The sequence below is a fragment of the Tachypleus tridentatus genome, chromosome 2, assembly GCF_004210375.1.
Source record: "Tachypleus tridentatus isolate NWPU-2018 chromosome 2, ASM421037v1, whole genome shotgun sequence".
Classification (NCBI taxonomy): Eukaryota; Metazoa; Arthropoda; class Merostomata; order Xiphosura; family Limulidae; genus Tachypleus; species Tachypleus tridentatus.
Genome location: NC_134826.1, coordinates 153,782,154 through 153,808,657, shown reverse-complemented (window position 1 = coordinate 153,808,657; position 26,504 = coordinate 153,782,154). Strand labels below are relative to the sequence as shown.

Below are 26,504 nucleotides of genomic sequence, written 5' to 3'. Positions count from 1 at the left end.
ATTTAAAATACTACACTTCATAAAAACTTAACAAAGAAACATCACATTAAGAATCTCATACTTCCAAAAACTTAGAAAAGATACATCAACTTAACAATCCCACAACTTCATAAAAATATTTAAAAAACACACGTTGCATTAAGAATCCCGTAACTTCATAAAAACTCAAAAAAGAAACGTCACATAAATAATCCTATAAATTCATAAAAACTTAGGAACAAACGCCACATTAAGAATCACACAATTTCATAAAAACTTACGAACAAACGTCACATAAAGAATCCCATAAGTTCATTAAAACTTAGGAACAAACGTCACATTAAGAATCCCAAAACATCATAATAACTTCGGAAAGAAAACGTCATATTAAGAAACCCACAGCTTCATAAAAACTTAGGAAAGCAATAGCACATTATAAATACACAATTTCAAAAACTTACGAAACAAAGGACACATTAAGAATCCCACAAATTCATATAAACTTAAGAAACAACCATCACATTAAAAAAGCCACAATTTCATAAAAACGTAAGAACAAACTCACATTAACAATTCTGCAAGTTCATAAAAATGTAGGAAACTTCACATTAAGAATTCAACAACTTCATTAAACTTGAAAAACAAACGGAAATAAATAATCCCACAGCTTCACAAAATCTTAGGAAAAACGTCACATTAAGAATCCCACAACGTTATAACAACGTAGAAGACAAACGTCAAATTAATAATACAACTTCATAAAAACGTAGGAAAGAAATGTCAATTAAAAAGTCATAAAACTTCATAAAAACGTAAGAACAAAGGTTGCATAACTAATCCCATAACGTCTAAAAACTTACCATCACATTAAGAATTCAACAACTTCATTAGAGCTAAGAACCAAACGTAAAATTAAGAATCCCACAACTTCGTGAAATAATAGGAACAAGCGTCACATTAAAAATATCAAAACTTCATTAAAACGTAGAAAGATACGTCATATAAACAATCCCACAACTTCATTACAACTAAGGAACAAACTTCACATTAAAATCCCACAACTTCATAAAAACTTAGGAAAGAAACGTCAAATAAATAATGTGATAAACTTCAAAAAACGTAGGAACAAACGACACATAATTAATCCCATAACATCATAAAAACTTTAGAATGAAACGTCACATTAAGAATCCTAATCTTCATAAAAAGTTAGGAAACAAAAGTCACATTAAAAATACCACAACTTCACAATAACTTAGGAAACAAAAGCCACATTAAAAATACAACTTCATAAAACGTGTGAAAGAAACAGAAAACTAAGAATCCCAAAACTTCACAAAATCTTAGAAAAAATTCACATTAAGAATCCCACAACTTCATAAAAAAATAAGGAAAGAAACGTCACATTAATAATCCCAGAACTTCACAAACACTTAGGAAAAAAACGTCACATTAATGATAGCACAGTTTCATAAAATTTTAGGAAAGAAACGACACATTAAGAATCCCACAACATCATAGAATTTAGGAACAAACATCACATTACGAATACCACAACTTCATTAAAATTTAGGAACAAAATTCACATTAAGAATCCAACAACTTCATAAAAGCTTAGAAACAAACGTCATATTAACAATGCCACAACTTCATAAAAACTTCAGTACATACATCACATTAAGAATCCAACAACTTCATTGAAACTAAGAAACAAACGTCTCATAGAGAATAACACTTAACAAACACAAATTAAACAAATATCAAATTAAAAATCCTACAACCTTACAAAAACTTCGTTCGTAGCAACCTGAATATTAAAATCCCACAACTTCATAAAAACTTAGGAAAAACGTCATATTAAGAATCCCAAAGTTCACAGAAATTTAGGAAAGAAACTTCACATTAAGGATCCCTTAAATTCATAAAATCTAGGAACAAACGCCACAGTAAGAGTCCCATCACTTCACAAAAACTTAAGAAAAAACATCACATTAAGAATCCTACAACTTCATAAAAACTTACCAACAAACGTTACATTAAGAATCCCACAACTTCATAAAAACTTACCAACAAACGTTACATTAAGAATCCCACAACTTCATAAAAACTTAGGAAAGAAATAGTACATTATGAATACACAATTCTAAAAACTTACGATACAAACGTCACTTTATAATCCCACAACTTTGTAAAAACTTAAGAAACAACCAGCATATTAAGTATGCCACAACGTTATAAAAACTTATGAACAAACCTCACATTGACAATTCTGCGAGTTAATAAATATTTATGAAAAACTTCACATTAAGAATCCCACAACTTCATAAAATATTACTAAAAACGTCGCATTAAAAACCCACAACTTAATAAACATTTCGGAAAGAAATGTCACATTAAAAATCCCACAATTTCATAAACACTTAGGAAGAAACATCCCATTAAGAATCCCACAGCTTCATAAAACTTATGAAAGAAACGTCACATTGAGAATCCCACGACTTTACAAAACTTGGGGACAAACATGACATTACTAATTACATAAGTTCATTAAAACTTAGAAATAAAATTCACATTAATAAACCGACAACTTCATAAAAACTTAGGAACAAAAATAACATTAACAATCCCACAACTTCTAATGAAATTTGGAACAAACGCCACATTAAGTATCCTACAACTTCATTAAATCTGAGGAATAACGTCACATTAAGAATCCCACAACTTCATAAAAACGTAGAAGACAAACGTCAGATTAGGAATGCCACAACTTCATCAAAATTTACTAAACAAAGGTTATATTAAGAATCCCACAATTTCATTGAACCTTAGAAAAAAAAAACCCGTCAAATTAAGAGTCATAAAACTTCATAAAAACTCAGGAACAAACGTCACACAAAAACCCTATAACATCTGAAAACGTAAGAAAAAATATCACATTAAGAATCCTACAACCTCATTAGAACTGAGGAGCAAACGTCAAATTAAGAATCACACAACTTCATGAACTAAGATGAACAAGCGTCACATTATAAATATCAAAACTTCGTAAAAACGTAGGAAAGATATGTTATATAAACAGTCCCACAACTTCATAAAAACTAAGCAACAAACTAAACATTAAAATCCCAAAATTTCATAAAAACTTAGAAAACAATCATCACATTAAGAATGACACAACTTCATAAAAATGTAGGAACAAACGTCACATTAAGAATCCCGCAACTTCATAAAAACTCAGGAACAAAGGTAGTATGAAGAATCCTACTACAACTTCATAAAAACTTAGGTAGAAACGTCACATAAAGAATCCCATACCTTCACAAAAACCCAGTAAACAAACATCACATTAACAATCACACAACTTCATAAAAACTTAGGAACAAACTACACAATAATAATCCCACAAATTCATAGAACTTAGGAAAATGTAACCTCAATTATCACATGACTTTATAAAAGCTAGGAGCATGCGTCACATTAAGGATCCCATAACTTCATAGAAACTTAGGAAAGAAACGTCACATTAACAAATAAAAACAACATAAAACTCAGGAAAAAATGTCACATTAAGAATCCCATAACTTCATATCAACTACGGAAAAAAAAAACGTCACAACTTCCCACAACTTCATAAAAAAACTCAGGATTAAAAAGTCAAATTCTAGATCTTATAACTTCATAAAACTTTAGGAAAGAAACGACACATTAAGAATCTCTCAACTTCTTAAAAACGTAGGAACAAACGTCATATTAAGAATCCCACAACTTCACAAAAAACGAAGCAAAGAAATGTCACATTAAAAGTCAATCTTTAGAAACAAACGTCACATAAAAAATCCCACAGTTCGTAAAACTATGGAAAAAAGCATCACATTAAGAAACCCACAACTTCGTAGAATTTTACGAACAAATATCACATTAATATTCCAACAACTTCATAAATTCTTAGGACACACCCGTCATATTAAAAATCTCACAACTTCATAAAAGCTTAGGAAACACAAGTCAGATTAAGTCATAAAACATCATAAAAACTCGGGAACAAAGTCACATAAAGAATCTCTTGACATTTAAAAATTTAAGAAAGAAACGTTACATTAAGAATCCCACAACTTCAGAAAACCTTACGAACAAACGTCACATTAAGAATGCCACAACGTCATAAAAACTTCGAAAAGAAACGTTACATTGAGAATCCCACAATTTCATAAAATATTAGAAAGAAATGTCATGTAACAATCTCACAACTTCATAAAACCTTACGAACAAACATCACATTCACAATCCAACAACTTCATAAAAATTTAGATAAGAAACGTCAAATTAAGAATCCCACAACTTCATAAAAACTTAGGAAAGAAACATCACATTAAGAATAAAAAACATAAAACTAAAAAATTCACATTATGAATCCTACCACATCACAAAAACATAGGAACAAACGTCACATTGAGAATGCCACAACTTCATTAAATCTTAGGAAAGAAACGTTACGTTAAGAATCCCACATCTTTATAAAAACTAGGAAAAGAGCGTCACATTAAAAGTCATAAAACATCATAAAATTCCCACAACTCCATCAATCTTTAGGAACAAACGTCACATTAAGAAATTTATAACTTATCGTAAAAATTTTGGAAAGAAAAGTCATATTAAAAATCAGAAACAACATAAAACTCAAAAAAGAAACGACTCATTAAGAATCTAACAACTTCATAAAAAAACTCAGAATCAAACGTCACAATAATAGTTATGCAACTTCATAAAAACTTAGGAACAAACATCACATTAATAATCCCACAACTTCTAATGAAATTTGGAACAAATGCCACATTAAGTATCCCACAACTTCATTGTATCTCAGGAATAACGTTACATTAAGAATCCCAAAACTTCATAAACACTTAGGAAAGAAACGTCACACAAAGAATCCCATAACGTCTAAAAACTTTAGAAAGAAACATCACATTAAGCATCCCACAACTTCATAAAAACTACGGAAAAAACGTCACATTATTATTCCTACAACTTCATAAAAATATCACGATTAAAAAGTCGAATTCTAGATCTAATAACATCATAAAACCTTAGGAAAGAAACGACACATTAAGAATCCCACAACTTTATAAAAAACGAAGCAAAGAAATGTCACATTAAGAGTCAAAAACTTTAGAAACAAACGTCACATAAAGAATCCCACAGCTTCGTAAAACCATAGAAAAAAGCATCACATTAAGAAAACCACAACTTCATAGAATTTTACGAACAAACATCACATTAATAATTCAACAACTTCATAAATTCTTAAGACACACCCGTCATATTAAGAATCCCACAACCTAATAAAAATTTAGGAAACAAAAGCCAAATTAAGTCATAAAACATCATGAAAACTCAGAAACAAAGTTACATAAAGAATTTCGTAACGTTTAAAATATTAAGAAAGAAATATGATATTAAAAAATCCCACAACTTCATAAAATATTAGGAAGAAATGTCATATAACAATCTCACAACTTCATAAAATCTTATAAAGAAATATCACATTCTCAATCCAACAACTTCATAATAATTTAGATAAGAAACGTCACATTAAGAACCCACAACTTAATAAAAACTAAAGATCAAACGTTATATTAAGAATCTGAGAACTTCATAATCACTAAAGAAAGAAACGTCACACCAATAATCCCACAAATTCATAAAACTTCAGGAAAAAAAAGTCACATTAAGGACCTCACAACTTCACAAAATCTTAGGAAAAAAACGTCACATTAAAAATACCACAAATTTATGAAAAGTTCGGAATAAACGTCACATCAAGAATCCCACAACTTTATACACACTTCGAAAAGAAACATCATATTAAGTATCCCACAACTTCAAAAAATTTAGGAACAAACAGCACATCAAGTATCCCACAACTTCATTAAATCTTAGTAAAAACGTCATATTAAAATCCCAAAACTTCATTAAATCGTAGTAAAAACGTCATATTAAAATCCCAAAACTTCATAAAAATTTCGGAAAATAACGTCAAATTAAAAATTCCACAACTTCATAAAAACTTAGGAACAAAAGTCACATTAAGAATCCCACAACTTCATAAAACTTAGTAAAGAAACAACACATTATGAATACCACAACTTTAAAAAATTTAGGAAACAAATATCACATTACCAATGCTACAACTTAATAAACACTTAAAAACAAACGTCACATTAAGAATCCTACAACTTCATAATAATTTGGGAATAAACGTAGAAAGGGTTAAAATCCACTTGTATAATTACATTAGATATTCTTAACTTACTAGAACCTCACATTAGATTTAAGAAACACGATTTACTATGGATACGTAGGAAATACTGACTTACAACTTCCAATCTTCAATGGACAGGCTTGACTGTCAAGGGGATATTTTCTTAAATGCATCGGGCATCTGGCTTTGATAGTTAATCTATGATGAAGTTAAAAACAGTGGAATATAATATTTAATCATTTAATATACGATTTATGTGCGTTAACTCATACTTCAATATACCATTTATCTGCGTTAACTGAAACTCAAAATACGATTTATGTCCCTTTAGTGATACTTCAAGACACGATGTATCTGCATTAACCCATACTTCAAAATACGATTTAAGGACGTTAACTGATACTAAAAGATACGATTTATGTGCTTTAACTTGTACTTCAAAATACGATTCATATGCGTTAACTGATACTCAAAATACGATTTATGTGCGTGAACTCACACTACAAGATACGATTTATGTGCGTTAACTCATACTCCAAAATATGATTTATGTGCGTTAACTGATACTCAAAACACGATTTATGTGTGTTAAGTGATACTTCAAGATACGATGTACGTGCGCTAACTAATACTTCAAGATACGATTTATGTGTGTTAACTAATACTCCAAGATACGATTTATGTGTGTTAACTAATACTTCAAGATACGATATATGTGCGTTAAGTCATACTTCAAGATACGATTTATGCGCGTTAAGTCATACTTCAAGATACGATATATGTGTGTTAACACATACAGTACATCATGACATGATTTATGTGCGTTAACTCAGTTCAAAACTCCGTTGAACACTTACACTAGTTGTAGCCTCTTACGTTGTCAGCTACTGTATCTGTTGAACACCATCACTAGTTGTAGTCTCTTACAATGTCAGCTACTGTATCTGTTGAACACCATCACTAGTTGTAGTCTCTTACGTTCTCAGCTACTGTATCTGTTGAACACCATCACTAGTTGTAGTCTCCTACGCTGTCAGCTACTGTATCCTTTGAACACCTACACTAGTTGTAGTCTCTTACAATGTCAGCTACTGTATCTGTTGAACACCATCACTAGTTGTAGTCTCTTACGTTCTCAGCTACTGTATCTGTTGAACACCATCACTAGTTGTAGTCTCCTACGCTGTCAGCTACTGTATCCTTTGAACATCTACACTAGTTGTAGTCTCTTACAATGTCAGCTACTGTATCCTTTGAACACCTACACTAGTTATAGTCTCCTACGTAGTCAGCTACTGTATCTGTTGAACACCATCACTAGCTGTAGTCTCTTACGCTGTCAGCTACTGTATCTGTTGAACACCATCACTAGTTGTAGTCTCTTACGTTGTCAGCTACTGTATCCCTTGAACACCTACACTAGTTGTAGTCTCTTACGTTGTCGGCTCTGCATCCGTTGAACACCTACACTAGTTGTAGTCTCTTACGTTGTCAGCTACTGCATCCGTTGAACACCATCACTTGTTCTAGTCTATCCTTTGGTTCTGGATCCAACTTCTAGATATAATATTAACTTTTCACACAGCACTGCAAATTTTAAAATTGCTTTTTTAAACGTTTTTCTTCTTCCAAAAAACAACATATCTTTGTTTGAGGTACAGATGATGCATTCGTACTCTCGAGACAGTTTCCAAGGTTTGAAATAGTTTTATAATAATTCATAAAACTAAATCCTGTGAGGGCACGACACTATGAAAAAAATGAGCGTCAAGTGTCACTTTGAAATGTCTGAAAGATCATTTATATAGTCATCAAACATGACAGAAACCTGACAAATACAAAGAGTTATTCGCCATTTCTGCACCCATAAAGCCCATAAAAGTAAAACCAGACGAATCTTGCAGAATTACATTTTCAGGATGATGAGTTAAAACAACAGAAATTAAAAACCAACAGCTACGAATGAGAAACCACTACACCCTTTCACTTTCAACTAGTACTGTAGAAACAGACGGTTCTTTCTACTCGAATCTGGATATTAAGCAAAGTATTAAAAATAGCAACATAAAGAATAGGCTGCGACTTAAGATCCACAGTTAAATGTTGTTAAGGTTAAAAGTACGTGAAGGTTTTAAGATCCCCTGTTAAATGTTGTTAGGGTTAAAATACGTGAAATTCTTAAGATCACCTATTAAATGTTGTTCGCCCTCCGCTAGTATAGCGGTATGTCTCCGGCTTTACAACGTTATAATCAGGGGTTCGATTCCCCTCGGTGGGCTCAGCAGATAGCCTGATGTGGCTTTGCTATAAGAAAACACAAACACACACACATTAAATGTTGTTAGGTATAAAAATACGTGAAAGTCTTAAGATTTTCTGTTATATGTTGTTAGAGTTAGAAATACGTGAAAGACTTAAAGTCCCCCGTTAAATATTGTTAAGGTTAAAAGTATGTGAAAGTCTTCAGATCTCCTGTTATATGTTATCAGGGTTAGAAATAAGTTCAAATAACTGATATGTTCATGATACATGGTCAGATTACAACAGAGCTAGCATATTTAAAAGAACCACAGTTTCAGGCTGTCAGTACCAAGAATATGCGAAAGATTTAAGAACCACAGTTAAGGTTATAAATATATGGTTATATGATGTCACTTGGTAATATGTAAAAGGTGTATAAAAACCACGGTTTATAAACATGTGGTTCTACGGTGTCAATATTAGGAATACATAAATAAATGGTCAGTTATTTATACAAATCAAAAAGATATTTTGGTAATTTCTGTGTCATATTTTACCTTAAAGTGACAGTTTTATAATAATAATCTATAATGTTGTACGTTTCATTTCTTTCCTTAAATAATAATCTACTGTTATAGATATATTTCAGATAATTTAAAATCACTTCTCTAAGACCTTATTTCTCTTTTGACAGTCGTATTTGTTTCCTTATGTATGTGACAACTGCTAGAAAAATATTCGTGCTGAAAGAAACATTTTGAACAAAGAAACCATAGCAATGTGAAGACAATCTGTGTTGCTAACCTCATAGAGTATTTAAGTTGTCCATCACGACGCACTCGGATAAACTTGTTTGGAACTGTGACGTTGTGCAAATAGGATTTCTGTCCATTTAAGAAATATGTGTCAGGAATCCAAACTCTTTGTAGAAACTTCCAATCCATAGATAGGACATCAAGATTTGCACTTTGAAATTTCAACCGCTTATCCCACCAAGTCTGTCGAAAATAACAGTCCATGGAATACACCTGTAATAATACCACACACAGTATACAAATCAATAAAAGTATTATCACACAAGAGTGGACCAAATCACATAAAACACACAACTCATTAAAAGTATAGTATTATCACACAATACTGCACCAAACTACACACAACACACAAATCAGTAAAAGTAATATCATACAAGAGTGGACCAAACCACACACAACACACAAACCAGTAAAACTACTATCACACAATACTGCACCAAACTACACACAACACAAAAACCAGTAAAAGTATTATCACACTACAGTGGACAAAACCACACACAACACCCAAACCAGTAAAACTATTACCACACAACAGTTGACAAACCACACACAACATAAAAGCCAGTAAAAGTACTATCACACAATACTCCACCAAACTACACGCAACACACAAATCAGTAAAACTATTACCACACAACAGTGGACAAACCACACACAACAGCGGACAAACCACACACAACATAAAAGCCAGTAAAAGTACTATCATACAATACTGCACCAAATTACACGCAACACACAAATCAGTAAAAGTACTACCACACAATACTGCACCAAACTACACGCAATACACAAATCAGTAAAAGTATTATCACACAAAACTGCACCAAACTACACACAACACAAAAACCAGTAAAAGTATTATCACACAAAACTGCACCAAACTACACACAACACACAAATCAGTAAAGGTACTATCACACAATACTGCACCAAACTACACGCAACACAAAAACCAGTAAAAGTTTAATCACACAACAGTGGACCAAACCACATACAACACACAAACCAGTAAAAGTACTATCACACATCACTGGAACATAACACACAAACCATTAAAAGTATTATCACATAAGAGTGGACCAAACCACACACAACACAAACCAGTAAACGTATGATCATATAACACTGGACAAAACCACACACAACACAAACCAGTAAACGTATGATCATATTACACTGGACAAAACCACACAAACCAATAAAATAATTATCACATAAAAGTGGACCAAACTACACACAACACACAAACCAGTAAAAGTATTATCACAAAACACTGGACCAAACCACACAAACCAGTAAAAGTATTATAAAAAAAAACAATATTCCATACCTAATCACTACTGATTACACAGTCAAGAGAATACTCTATAAGTATACACTAATGATTACGCAATTAACACAATACCCTAACGTAAATACTACTGATTACACAGTTAAGAAAATACCCCGTACATAGACACCAGTGATTACACAATAAATACCCATACCTAAGCACTGCTGTCATAAACTTACTCTTTAAGTAGTACATATTAATAAATACATGTGTGGCTGTGTTGAGCTAAGGATTCTTCCGTAGTAGATAAATAAATTCAAAAAATCAATGAATAGCACTTACTTTAGTTGTTTTCAAAATAATAAATATATATTCGGAAGTAGTTAAACGTATGCACAACTTCTATACACTAGACAAATCATAGGCATATCATGGACAATATATAATTCTCTTGTTTTGTCAAAAGTCCACTTACGCCTATTCAATTTCTTTAGAACTTTAGTTGAGAAGTCCAACTATTTTTCTCTATTATTGTCGCCATACTATCCAAGTGCAGTACACTTACTTTATCGTCGAGTTATCACGGTTGTATCTAAAATCGTCTGCTCAATTTTTCTCTATTTCTATTTGCAAGAATCATCTGTCTGTTTGTTAAAGTTCAGTGAAGCTACTTCAATTACTTTAGAACTGTCGAACTTTGACGAATTATTTTTTTTTATCTGTTTCAACGCTGCTAGTCTCAATGTAATATATATTGATCGTTAGGCCTTCCACTCCTACGACGATTCATTTTGTATTTAACTTTTCTTTGGCCTAATTCTAACTCGCAACGCTCATTTCCCTTAACTCAGTCTTTATTTGTCTATATTCCTGCTCATTTCACGCTATTTATATGGTAATTACTTATTCAACCGCTCTCTGTATTCTCGGTATCAATAAATTTTATGCAACGTTGGATAATCTCTACATCAATGAGTTACCAATACAGACATATCGAGTTGCGTAATTAAAGTTGTCATAACATTGCTTTTAAAATTATTGCTTCTAACGTTAACTCGTGTCATGAACAAAACTAAACAAACATAAAATATCCACTCAGATAATAAAAAAATAAATAATTTTATCTACACCAAAGGCCTCTTCAAGAGAAATATTTACACTTTTTTTCACTACAGACAAAATCTAAGTATTCTCATATAGTCTACCCCAACATTTACAGTTTCTTTGTCTTTCCTAGCGTAGGGTTTCCAGTAAGGCTTCGTCTTGACCTCGTGTTGACTGAGATCTGTTTTTCTGATCTATCTAAATATTGGCACAGTACGTACTGTTCGTCTTTCTTCTCCTACCAATCAGGTCTTCAATGATGTTGACATCTTTATGTCTCATCTCCACCTAGCGCTCTTCAGCCTAGTAGATAAATATCTTCAGATTCTGTTTCTGTGATAGTTACATCTGCGATGTCCACTAGGTACATCAATAGCTACACCCTTAAGTTCTCTTCTCTCGAATTACCTTTTCAACAGATTGATGTGTTAGACCATGACTGTTCCATTAACTTTCAACAGTGAATTCTGTTGACAACTTTCCGTAACGTAAAAGATCTTTTCCGCTACAAGATGTTTGTTGTTTTCTGTAAGTAGCAGAACTAAAACCTTTTGTCCGACCTTAAAATATTGATCATTGGCCATTTTGTTATAGAAGTGTTACTGACTGTCTTTGTATTTGGCTTCCTCACTATAAGTGTTTTGGTAGGTTTGGTTCAATAATCTTTTTATATTTTATTATGTTCGACTTTCTGTCGTTCACTGTTATGTAGTTTCTCTGGTGAAGTGTCTTTCTTCTGCACTTGTTTTAGTTTCGTATCACCAGGTCATATATTGGTTCCTTGATACACGTGGTCTTAAGGTCTACTACATAATATGGAGTATTTTTGCTATAGGAAACTATCTCAACGTCCCATGAATTAGGACATACATACGTACATTTCCTGTCATCAGGTACTAGACTGGTTCTCACTGCTGCATCCAGTGTCTTTATTTCTCCGACACAGCCTTCACGTACTATCACTTCTTGTTATGTGTAGCACTACACCATCACTACTGCTACCATTGATCTATTTGTTAACTTTAGCCAACCAACAGTCGTGCACCAATGCACGATTATAAGTTGATATTAACAAGTACATGACTCTGCTTCAAATGTATTGTATATTTGTAGCACTACCCCGTCACTGCTAATACCATTGATCTATTTGCTAATTTTAGCCGACTAATAGTCTTGCACTGATCCACGATTGTGTATTAACAAGTACGTGACTTTCTCCGCTTCCTACATTTCTAGTACTTTAAAAAGATTGTCTAAAATGCACTGCTATTAATCAAAATCCAGAATAGAAATGAAAACAAACTGATATTTAGATCATAAATCTATAAATGAAATGGTAAATGATCTAACAGGTTACCACATTAAAGAAAGAAGATGATTTTCAAATGGCTATGTGCGAAGAAATGCAAATGTGAAACAAAAATTCTATCATTCATTATGCATGTAATACATACTATCAAATAAGTGATAAAAACATAACATTATTGTTCAAAAAGTTGTACAATTCTACCTGTTATCAAATTGTTGATTTACTTAGCAATATCAAAAAAGGTGTGTTTATTACCCTGATGAAGCCGTAAAGAGGAAACTTTGTTTAAAATTATTATTAAAATTTTTATTAAAGTATTGTTAACAGTATGGATCCAAAATTTAACAATATTGTCCAATGCTTACCATGTCAGTCTCTGATATGGATCCAAAGCTTCTAATTTCAATATCAGTTAGTATTTCAACCGCAGGACCTACGATTAAAAATAAGTTGATTAGATCTCGAGAAAAATCTATGATATATAGATAATACATAAAAGAATTCAGTAAGTCTGAAATCCCAATATATTTATCTTAACACGTGTAATGTGTTAGTACACAAATTACTTTAGTGATTGTGCAGGTCGTGGCCCAGACTAATCTATGGCTTGTTCCAACAGGAATGCTCTTCACATTTCAATAACAGTCAAACAAGAGTAGTCTAAGAGTTTAAGGAGGGCGCTATTAACTTCCCACATTCTCAGTATCTCATTTCAAAAACAGAGACATCTATACACAAATACCTTTCTGTTTAGCTTGGCGCAAACATTCTGAAACGAATGTTTTTTTAATTTTTTATGAAACTTGATAAAAAATGATAGAACCTTATAATCAGAGCGCTTTCTAAAAAGATAACTTATTAAAGATGGATCTTTCTAAATAAAGAATTTATTAAAGATGGGTTTTTCTAAATGGGAACTTATTAAAGATGGATCTTTTTAAAGGGAGAATTTATTAAAGATGGGTCTTTCTAAAGGGGGAACTTATTAAAGATGTGCCCCCCGCTAGTACAGCGGTATGTCTACAGAATTACAATGCTAAAATCAGGGGTTCGATTTCCCTCGGTGGGCTCAGCTGATAGCCCGATGTGGCTTTGTTATAAAAAAACACACACATTAAGGATGAATTATTTCTAAAGGAAGAACATATTAAAGACGGGCCTTTCTAAAGGGAGAACTTATTAAAGGTAAGTAGATACTAGATAGGTATTTAGGTTAATTTAGGATTCTGTTAATCAATGTTCAACGAAAAATAACCAGGGGCGGTCAGAAACTACAGTTTCTCTTCACCCCATACGCGACTAGATAAAATTTAACGGAGTACGTGATTAGTGAAGTGAACTTGAGTGGCAAGATATTTGTTAATATGGAATGGTGATCACAGATGTCCCTGAGATTAGCATGCTTGTGTGACTACATAAGGAGCGTCGGAAAAAGCTGCGGAGGAGGCCCCCGAATCGGAGAGAGATCGAAGATTACGGCGAGAGACTCAGCAATCCATTTATCCACTTGAAGGTTTCTTAAACGTGCGTATAGTCGAAGAAAGATGATATGTGAGACGAGCAGAAAGATGCAAACAGTACGTCAGCTTGGTTAAAACTCATGATCTTAATTAACCCAAATTTTGATACTAGAATTTGGAGATGATTAAGATGCGTTCTAACTGGCCTATTTACAGGGCTGGGATCTATAAATCCTAAGCGAAAAGAATTTTGATGTGGGGGGAAACGGGAGTACCCCGAGAAAACCCACTTTCACTGGTGGGGCGCCGAAAGAAACCAGCCCCACCAGTGCCCAACGCTGGAAGTAAAAAAAGAAAAAAAGCATAGATGGTTAGTCATTTTAGGTTACATTCAGGGCATGTATGTAATTATATGGCGAGAGGTATCGCTGCCAAGATCGTGGGGTGGCTGCTAGTTGTGGAAATTGTTTTGTTAATTGCGTACGGTTGTTTGCTTTTCTGTAGTATTTAGCTGATAGATAGGTAAGTCTTTTCTTGATACGTGGGATGGTGCTTGCTTTATCGAGGTAAGCTATCGGTGTGTACCTGGGGAGTCGAATAGCAAGATTCTGGGCCAGTTGTAATTTCTTAAGATGGGAAAGGGGTGCGTTTGCAGTGATCATGTTGCCGTATTCAATGATCAGTCGAACGTAAATTCTGTATATGGTGAGAATCGTTTTTGTTCTACATCCTCTGACGATACTACTAATCCTTCTGAGGTAGTAGATTCGTTTATAGACTTTTGAGAGAATGGTTTTAAAGTTATCGGTCCAAGTTAACTTCTTGTTAAACGTAATGCCAAGGAATTTTATAGTCGAAGAAAATTTAAGTTCAGTGTCTATCATATTAAGTTTAACTTTAGAGATAGATTTCTTTTTCCTCGTGATTTTACGTTTGAATATTATAGCCTGTGTTTTAATGGCATTAAGCGCTATCCGCCAGGTGTTACATCAGGTGGTAATGCATTTAGTATGGATTGGACTTTATCGGCGGCCAGAAGGGGTTCACGTGACATGCTCCATACTGCTATGTCGTCAGCATATTGCGACGCATAGGTGTACTTGAACTTGGGAAAGGGGATGTCGTTAACATACAGTATATACAACAGAGGGCTAAGTACTGAACCCTGGGGAACGTCTGCTGAGAGGTGAACAGTGTGGGATGTAGCGTTGTTAATTCTTACTTGAGCTGTCCTGTTATCAAGAAAGCTGGCTATCCATCTTGTCAGAGTGGACGGGAGGTTAAACTGAAGGAGTTTAAATTTAAGCCCCTGGTGCTAGACAGAATCAAAGGCTTGTTTAACGTCCAAAAATAAACCAACAGTGGTGTTATTTCTATTAAAACCTTGAATAATGGATTCGGTTAATCGAACTAAATGATCAGCGGTCTGTCTTTTTCTTTGGGAGACATTTTGTATTTCAGAAAGTAACATATTACTTTTCAAATACCATGTAATGCGAGTGGCTAATATGTTTTCCAATAATTTACCAATGCTATTAATTAAGCTGATGGGTCTATAGTCTTTTGGATTGTTGGGTGCAGGGTTCGTTTTAGGTATGACTTTGATTATGGCTGACTTGCACTGAGGCGGGTAGTACCCTGAGTAAAAAGAAAGGTTGAATAAGGCTGCTAGATGGCTTATAAATGAGGTAGGTGCTTTTTTAAGAATAATATTACGTATGTTATCCTCACCTGGGGCACTATATTTTAGTGTTTTGGTTGCTAGTTTTATTTCAACCTAAGTTATTGGTCTGGTGAGTTTTTGAAGCTCGGTAATGTGGACACTACTATTGTGGGATAAATAGCACGGGAAATGCATACTGAATAGTGTTATATTAAAGGTAAGGCGCTAGTCCTTTCAACTTATAGAGGCTCCCTCAAGACAGAACCTCTATGTACAAAATATTTTTAGTCATAGCTTAATTTTGGATTTATTAAAGGTGGAGCATTTTGAAAGGGGAACATTTTAAAGGACTTTTTGAAAGGGGGATATTTAAAGGTGGAACTTTTAAAAGGGGACATTTTAAAGGTGGAGCTTTTTGAAAGGAGGACATTTTAAAGGTGGAGCTTTTTGAAAGGGGACATTTTAAAGGTGGAGCTTTTTGAAAGGGGACATTTTAAAGGTGGAACTTTTTGAAAGGGGACATTTTAAAGGTGGAACTTTTTGAAAGGGGACATTTTAAAGGTGGAGCTTTTTGAAAGGGGGACATTTTAAAGGTGGGACTTTTTGAAAGGGGGACATTTTAAAGGTGGAGCTTTTTGAAAGGGGTCATTTTAAAGGTGGAGCTTTTTAAAGGGGACATTTTAAAGGTGGAGCTTTTGAAAGAGGACATTTAAAGGTTGAACGTTTGAAAGGGGACATTTAAAGGTGGAAAAGGGACATCTTAAAGGTGGAACTTTGAAAGGGGACATTTTAAAGGTGGAACTTTGAAAGGGGACATTTAAAGGTGGGTTTCTTGAAAGGGACATTTAAAGGTGGAACCTTTGAAAGGGGACATCTTTAAAGGTGGAGCTTTGAAAGGGACATTTTAAAGGTGGAACTTTGAAAGGGGACATTTAAAGGTGGAACTTTGAAAGGACACTTAAAGGTGGAGCTTTGAAAGGACATCTTAAAGGTGGACTTTGAAAGGGGACATTTAAAGGTGGAGCTTTGAAAGGGTCATTTAAAGGTGGAGCTTTAAAGGGACATCTTTAAAGGTGGAGCTTTGAAAGAGGACATTTAAAGGTTGAACGTTTTGAAAGGGGACATTTAAAGGTGGAGCTTTTAAAGGGACATTTTAAAGGTGGAACTTTGAAAGGGGACATTTAAAGGTGGAACCTTTGAAAAGGACATTTAAAGGTGGAGCTTTGAAGGGGACATTTTAAAGGTGGAACCTTATGAAAGGGACACTGTAAAGGTGGATTTTTTGAAAGGGGACATCTTTAAAGGTGGGACTTTGAAAGGGGACATTTAAAGGTGGAGCTTTGAAAGGGTCATTTAAAGGTGGAGCTTTAAAGGGGACATCTTTAAAGGTGGAACTTATGAAAAGGACATTCTGTAAAGGTGGAGCTTTGAAAGAGATCATTTAAAGGTGGAGCTCTTTAAAGGGACATTTAAAGGTGGAGCTTTAAAGGGACATTTTAAAGGTGGAGCTTTGAAAGAGGACATTTTAAAGGTTGAACGTTTTGAAAGAGGGACATTTTAAAGGTGGAGCTTTTTGAAAGGGGGACATTTTAAAGGTGGAACTTTATGAAAGGGGACATTGTAAAGGTGGAGCTTTTTGAAAGGGGGACATTTTAAAGGTGGGACTTTTTGAAAGGGGGACATTTTAAAGGTGGAGCTTTTGAAAGGGGTCATTTTAAAGGTGGAGCTTTTTAAAAGGGGGACATTTTAAAGGTGGAACTTTATGAAAGGGGACATTGTAAAGGTGGAGCTTTTTGAAAGAGGTCATTTTAAAGGTGGAGCTTTTTAAAAGGGGACATTTTAAAGGTGGAGCTTTTTAAAAGGGGACATTTTAAAGGTGGAGCTTTTTGAAAGAGGACATTTTAAAGGTTGAACGTTTTGAAAGAGGGACATTTTAAAGGTGGAGCTTTTAAAGGGGACATTCTAAAGGTAAAGCTTTTTGAAAGGGGGACATTTTAAAGGTGGAGCTTTTTGAAAGGGGGACATTTTAAAGGTAGAACTTTTTGAAAGGAGGACATTTTAAAGGTGGAAGTTTCTTTTTCAGGAGTAATAAGATCCAAATTTGCTTTGAAACAGTTTATTAAACATTTGTGTACTGAATTATAGTTATACCTGTAACCAGCCAAGCTGAGCTTTACTGTCCATCTGAAAAAATTTTATCATTTTAATGGTGAAAGATTTATTGTGATTGTAAACATATGGCCATAATTTGTGGCTTTTTCAGTTCGCTCCTTATTACGTATTATAATTTATCTCAGACGAATCTCCGATTTATTACATTACGTGCCTTACATATTGCGATTTCGATTAGCCAGAAATTTTAGTTTGAATTTATAAGCTAATTAACTGTTAATATGTATCCAGCTTATGATATTTGCCATTAAGATTGACACACAATTTTCTTTCTTAACACAAATTTATTTTGATATACAAACAAAAACAGAATGTATTAAAACAATTATCACAAGCTTACAGATAATACTGAGTCCAACATCCGGTACTGAATGAATATCTTATTGACTATTTAGATCCACAACGAGCAAATTAATTCTGTGTTTATATTGTTACACCTCGCCAAAGCTAGTGCTGCCTTTTCTTAGTTAGCAAAGATATTTAATGTACTCGTAAAAATAATAACGAACGATGTAATTAAATTCACTAAAGTTTGTAAGGCTCGAAATCTCTAAATGTTCCTGGGCAAATTTTGTCGTTTTCTGATTAATAAATCTTAACTACAATTATAGCTTCCGAGGCTAATAGTATACTGACACTAGCCGACCAATAATATATATTCTGTCTCTTGACGCGTTGGTTTATATACTTTAAGGCGAGATTCACGAATGTTCAACAATGTTCGAAAACACGCTAGCATTTGCGTAAAACAAATATTGTTGATTTTTACTCTGAAGGCCTGGCATGGCCACGTGGGTTAAGGCGTTCGACTCGTAATCTGAGGGTTGCTGGTTCGAATCCACGTCGCACCAAAGATGCTCGCCATTTCACCCGTGGGGGCGTTATAATGTGAAGGTCAATCCCACTATTCGTTGGTAAAAGAGCAGCCCAAGAGTTGGTGATGGGTGATGATGACTAGTTGCCTTCCCTCTAGCTTTACACTGCTGAATTAGGGACGACTAGCGCAGATAGCCCTTGAGTAGCTTTGCGCGAAATTCAAACCAAACAAACTCTCAAAAAACCTTCTATAAATTTAAAAAACAGGCGGGACATGTTCAATACACACCCAACAATATACTTCATATGCATTAAACTGAAACAAACGTAAGTATTAAAATAAATGTATAACGGTAATACCATTACATCCTGAAAAAGAAAGGTGCGCCTTTCGAAAGTGCTCAGGTTATAGGGTTTAATCATTTTGTATCACGACTTCTGGAACCTGCGTATTTTTCTGTAGTCATGTATGAACTAAAACTTCTAGCGGCAATATGAAGGTTGCTGTTTCGTGCCACATACAAAATCTATGAATTTCCAACTATTAATCTACTGTTTTCTGAGTCAAATTTACTTCATTCAATTGAAATAAATTTATTCATTTCGAAAGTGCTTTGTAAATCATATGTAATCCTATCTTTAAAATCGTTTTTGATAAATGGTTTATCTCTATTATTATCAAATAAATTTTAATGTAGTATTTTATCAATGCATTCCTAGGCATAATTATGCACTTTTCCAAGAGTAAGCGGAAGTGACACTGTTATCTCAATATGAGACGTTATTAAATATATTTTTTGAAAGTTGGACGGCTTCATTTCGATTATGGTTAATGAGAAAGAAGTCATTTCTCTCTTCAATAACGTTTACTGCAGGATAAGTTCATTGATAGGCCTAGCTTCACAAACAGTATTTGAAAAGGAATTCCGAGACTGACGGCAGAATGTTCACGTTAAACAGGTGATAACAAACAAGATGATTAACTTATAAGCAATACTACAAATGAACGGACTCGAACTTTCTAACTCATTAATTGGCACTGAAATCATTAAATAATTTAATTCACCCACTCATTTTTATATAACATTCACAACAACACAGGAAGCTTCCAAATTCTTTCAGGAAATTTCTAGACATTGTATCATTATGTCATACATGACACGCTTTGTCTAGCAAACAAAAAAAACATAGCTTACAATGCAACCCTCTTTCTCGATTACGAAGTCTCTTTAACAGTCTTAGTACTCAAATAAATCAATGAAATTGTTCATTCACTAAGCTTCTTTTGGTTACGTTTGTTTCTGTCGTCTTTTATCTTAATGTGCTGTGCTATCATTGGAGAAATTTTCTCTAGACAGATGGCCAAATGAATGGTTCTGTCCTTGATGATCCTATGAAACTGTTGTCGACAGGAACTTTAGTTATTATCCAAACAGTAACTACTATAATCCATCTTCTGCAGTAAAAGCTGCTCCCTCTCTGCTTTCTTTGTTGAATCTTTTAAATCAGGTTATTTTAAACTATGGCTATCTGAGGAATTGATATTAATAGTGATATCTTCTGATGTTCGTTGACGTGAAAGTACTGACCCTATGATGTTCGTTGACATGAAGCAGCACACATGACAGGATAAATAAAAGATAAGTGAACAGGCAGCACACATGACAGGATAAATAAAAGATAAGTGAACAGGCAGCACACATGACAGGATAAATAAAAGATAAGTGAACAAGCAGCACACATGAGAGGATAAATAAAAGTTTAAGTGAACAAGCAGCACACATGACAGGATAAATAAAAGTTTAAGTGAACAAGCAGCACACATGACAGGATAAATAAAAGATATGTGAACAAGAAGCACACATGACAGGATAAATAAAAGATAAGTGAACAGGCAGCACACATGACAGGATAAATAAAAGATAAGTAAACAAGCAGCACACATGACAGGATAAATAAAAGATAAGTGAACAAGCAGCACACATGACAGGATAAATAAAAGATAAGTGAACAAGCAGCACACATGACAGGATAAAAGATAAGTGAACAAGCAGCACACATTACAAGATAAATAGAAGATAAGTGAACAAGCAGCACACATGACAGGATAAATAAAAGATAAATGAGCAAGCAGCACACATGACAGAATAAATAAAAGATAAGTGAACAGGCAGCACACATGACAGAATAAATAAAAGTATGTGAACAAGCAGCACACATGACAGGATAAATAACCGACTTGAAGAATCAAGACTGTGACCGAGGCAGCGAGTTAAAATGTTAATGAATAAAAAAATTTTAACACCTTGTTTTAACTTGATCCTAAACTAGGGACGGGCATGTATCCAGAGCTGGGTTCATAGATCCAAATTTTAATATTAAGAAGGAGGTGTTATTCCTGCATGATTTTGTATACAGTTCCTGCAATTATTCTTACTGGTTTATTTAAACAAGACTATGGAACAGTTAATAAGTAATTTCTTCCTTACTTCCAAACTATATTTTTTATTCTTAATAAGTAATACAACCTCTCTTTCTGTCCCCAAATTACGTGCATCCCTCAATAGGACAGCGCTAAGTTTGCGGATTTACAATACTAGATTCCGAGGATAGTGTCCTTGAAGTTGTCACACTAGATAGCTCAACGTGACTTTGCTCTCAAAGAAACTCCAGATTTTTGGAGTTTTATTTTGTTATATGGTTAACAATTAATTTCGTTGATAACTACAAAGTATTAATTGTTTTTCTCAATAATCTATAAACAGTCATTACTTAAACATCAGTCATAAGTGTTACATAGCCAGTTCTTCTACTGTAACTTTGCTTCTTTATTAACATATTATTGCAACTAAAATATCTTACGCTCCGAAAATTGTACAATATATGTTACTGAAAGCTTACGATTAAATAAAAATCAGGATTTGTGACTTACCACCAAATCCTGGGCGAAGTTTCCTATCGTACTTTTCTTCTGACAGAAGTGTATCCAACAGTAGCGAAGTATTCAACAAGACGTCGCCCGCTGAATTAATATTTTCATCTGCTTTATGAAATCTGGAAGTTAAAACCAAATCATTTAATGGGCTTGTAAGTTGTTTTCTTACATAATACAACATTTGTGAAATCTACTACTGTTAACCAGTGACACAACAATAGTGGGAAGAGCTCACATTATGTAGTTATGTGCATAATTTGAAACATGCAAATACCCTTAAATGATAAAGTAAATAAATAAATTATTTACTTAAATTATATAAGTAAATTATTACCAACCCATATCCATGCTTTCAATTATTCAGTTTCCTAAGAGATAAAGAAAACTTAGAAAGAAACAAAACAAATGATTGAATTCGACTTTTTATTTACCAGAAGAGATTTTATTTAATTCATCTTTTTACATACACCACAAATACACAAATATTGTTCTGTTTTCAATTAATTACAACTATATCCAGACTATAATGAAACATCTCAAACCCAATAATTTTCGTACGGCACTTTGCAGGGATTCCAACGTTCACTTCTATGTCCACCAGAATATATATATTATTATTTAGAATAATGTTCGTACGGCACTTTAGAGGGATTCCAACGTTCACTTCTTTGTCCACCAGAATATATATATTATTATTTAGAATAATGTTCGTACGGCACTTTGCAGGGATTCCAACGTTCACTTCTAATTCTATCACTAAAAGATGTACTCAGTGCACAGAATAACTTTCATACAGTACTTCTAACTAGAAGATGCACTCAGTGCACAGAATAACTTTCACACAGTACTTCTAAATAGAAGATGTACTCAGTGCACAGAATAACTTTCACACAGTACTTCTAACTAGAAGATGTACTCAGTGCACGGAATAACTTTCACACAGTACTTCTAACTAGAAGATGTACTCAGTGCACAGAATAACTTTCACACAGTATTTCTAACTAGAAGATGTACTCAGTGCACAGAATAACTTTCATACAGTACTTCTAACTAGAAGATGTACTCAGTGCACAGAATAACTTTCATACAGTACTTCTAACTAGAAGATGCACTCAGTGCACAGAATAACTTTCACACAGTACTTCTAAATAGAAGATGTACTCAGTGCACAGAATAACTTTCACACAGTACTTCTAACTAGAAGATGTACTCAGTGCACGGAATAACTTTCACACAGTACTTCTAACTAGAAGATGTACTCAGTGCACAGAATAACTTTCACACAGTATTTCTAACTAGAAGATGTACTCAGTGCACAGAATAACTTTCATACAGTACTTCTAACTAGAAGATGTACTCAGTGCACAGAATAACTTTCATACAGTACTTCTAACTAGAAGATGCACTCAGTGCACAGAATAACTTTCACACAGTACTTCTAAATAGAGATGTACTCAGTGCACAGAATAACTTTCACACAGTACTTCTAACTAGAAGATGTACTCAGTGCACAGAATAACTTTCATACAGTACTTCTAACTAGAAGATGCACTCAGTGCACAGAATAACTTTCACACAGTACTTCTAACTAGAAGATGCACTCAGTGCACAGAATAACTTTCACACAGTACTTCTAAATAGAAGATGTACTCAGTGCACAGAATAACTTTCACACAGTATTTCTAACTAGAAGATGTACTCAGTGCACAGAATAACTTTCATACAGTACTTCTAACTAGAAGATGTACTCAGTGCACAGAATAACTTTCATACAGTACTTCTAACTAGAAGATGCACTCAGTGCACAGAATAACTTTCACACAGTACTTCTAAATAGAAGATGTACTCAGTGCACAGAATAACTTTCACACAGTACTTCTAACTAGAAGATGTACTCAGTGCACAGAATAACTTTCATACAGTACTTCTAACTAGAAGATGCACTCAGTGCACAGAATAACTTTCACACAGTACTTCTAAATAGAAGATGTACTCAGTGCACAGAATAACTTTCACACAGTACTTCTAACTAGAAGATGTACTCAGTGCACAGAATAACTTTCACACAGTACTTCTAACTAAAAGATGTACTCAGTGCACAGAATAACTTTCACACAGTATTTCTAACTAGAAGATGTACTCAGTGCACAGAATAACTTTCACACAGTACTTCTAACTAGAAGATGTACTCAGTGCACAGAATAACTTTCACACAGTACTTCTAACTAGAAGATGTACTCAGTGCGCAGAATAACTTTCACACAGTACTTCTAACTAGAAGAACTTCATCATTTATTTCATTTCACATCCAAAGAACATCCAACCCATAAATCCTTTCGTCTTATTAAGCAGTACCATTACTTAACCACTGGTTAACACACTATTACGTAGTAAAGCAACCATTAGGTGTAGAAAGACTTTACTAATTAATATCGTTTGTCTGCTGCAAAACACAGAGTTGAACTTATTGTGGTTTCTTTCACCTGAGTATGGAAACTGAGTTTTTAAAGTTATAAACCTACTGTTGAGCTGTTGTATTTAACAGTATTATTAGATGTCAACACGACATAATTTAGGAAAATAACCAACAGCAGTACTTAGATTTCACTAATTAATACTTAGTTGTTTTATTTCAGTAAAGGTTAACTTGATTAAAAAACAACATATAGTTTTCTGAAGTTTCACTAAGTAGTAGCTTTATTCATAAACGTTGGAACTAGAGACTGGAAGACACCTAATTATTAGTAAAACTGGGGCATAATGTCATTGGATCGCAGTATACTGCAGTTTTTTTTGTTTTTTTTTTGTCGGCTGAATTATCCAGCCAAGTAAGAAGAGATTATGGCTCTTCGGTAAATCATAAATGACCTATTGTTAATAATTGTTTTAGTACTTTATTTTTTAACAAGAGCTAATTGGATAAAGTGTCTTCTTTTCTGACTCTCTTTCTTAAAATATAACGTAATATTTTACTCGCATGTTAAGTTATCCTTGTTCACGAATCAGAGTAGTTCCAGGTGGACTCGTCCAAGATCTTTACTGACCATTGGCCAACTTATCTATGTTGAAACCCAGAAGAACAAATTCTCCGCAAGTTTTATCAAGATTTTCCAGATGTTGACAAAATTATTCTACAGGTTTTAACGTCGATAATTAACCATTGTATTAGTTTAACATGAATTAAGAATACTCAAAGCTCTCTCACTAAAACTGTGTGTGCAAAGTTGGCTACATATTATTTATTTGACTTTATTCAGTTTTTTAGACTCAGGAAATCTTGAGGCCTTGTTACAAGGGTTAGCTGTACTATAGCTTAAAGTGCAATAAATTTCAATTACTTTTGGAAAACCGTCATCAGGTTCTAAGTGGACGGCTATTACTGATATTAGTGGAGCCTAGAATTGTATTATACATATTATTTATTTAAGATATTTTAATTATGACTGGAACCCAGAGTAAAAACTTAGACTTTACTTCATAAGTGAATCTTTATTTTATAAGTAGACAAACTGAAGCAAATGTAACGCAACCTCACGTAATTTGGGGCTATTTTCCTGTTCTATGGTGATTCTATTTCATAATTTAGTTTTCAGGAAATGATCACACAGGCCATCAGTAACCTTTACTAGACTAATAAGGTCGTTCGATATTACTGGTACTTAATAGTTTTATTTCAATACAAGCTATCATGCCCTTTTATGTAGAAGAGCGTACAACTTTACTAAGTTTTTTAAGTAGTACCTAATAGTTTTATTTCAATAGAAGCTGTCATACACTTGTATGTAGAACAACGTATAACTTTACTAGGTTTTATTAAGTAGTACCTAATAGTTTAGGCTTGGCATGGCCAGGTGGGTTGAGGCGTTCGACTCATTATCTGAGGGTGGCGGATTCGAATCCCCGTCGCAACACCAAACATGCTCGCCCTTTCAGCCGTGAGGGCGTTATAATGTGACGGTCAATACCACTATTCACTGGTAAAAGAGTAGCCCAAGAGTTGGCGGTTGGTGGTGATGACTAGCTGTCTTACCTTACACTGCTGAATTAGGGATGGCTAGCGCAGATAGCCCTCGTGTAGTTTTGCGCGAAATTCAAAATTCAAACAAAAACCTAATAGTTTTCTTTCAATAGAAGGTATCATTCCCTTTTATGTAGAACAACGTATAACATTAATAGGTTTTATTAAGTAATACCTAATAGTTTTATTTCAAAGGAAGATAAAATTGTTGCTTTGACTCATATATGTATTTAGTATAGGTAGACATTTCCCTCTGTATTTGTTATTGTATCGTTAGGTGAACTGTTGTACTATCAAACACTACAGAGAAAATCCTTAAAGTTGCATAGTTTCTGTGTTTTATGGATGAAGTTGTGTTTCTACTTACGTCAGAATGCCATATGTGTTTTCATTTAAATCTGAGCGACAGCGACAAGTGGGAGCTGTCAAGGTTCTATGGTACGGTTCATCACGT

The 26,504-nt window shown here is 33.8% G+C and overlaps 1 protein-coding gene across 1 annotated transcript in view; it reads right to left on the bottom strand.

Annotated features, from left to right (window-relative positions):
- LOC143245656 (gamma-aminobutyric acid receptor subunit alpha-6-like) overlaps nt 1-26,504 on the bottom strand; it is a 53,719-nt gene that overhangs the window by 13,906 nt on the left and 13,309 nt on the right. The window contains exons 2-5 of the mRNA XM_076492005.1: nt 22,030-22,151; nt 13,352-13,419; nt 9,287-9,510; nt 6,357-6,439 (exon numbers count right to left, since the gene is read on the bottom strand). Of these exons, the coding sequence (XP_076348120.1) occupies nt 6,357-6,439; nt 9,287-9,510; nt 13,352-13,419; nt 22,030-22,151 (497 nt within the window). The remainder of the gene's footprint in view (nt 1-6,356; nt 6,440-9,286; nt 9,511-13,351; nt 13,420-22,029; nt 22,152-26,504) is intronic.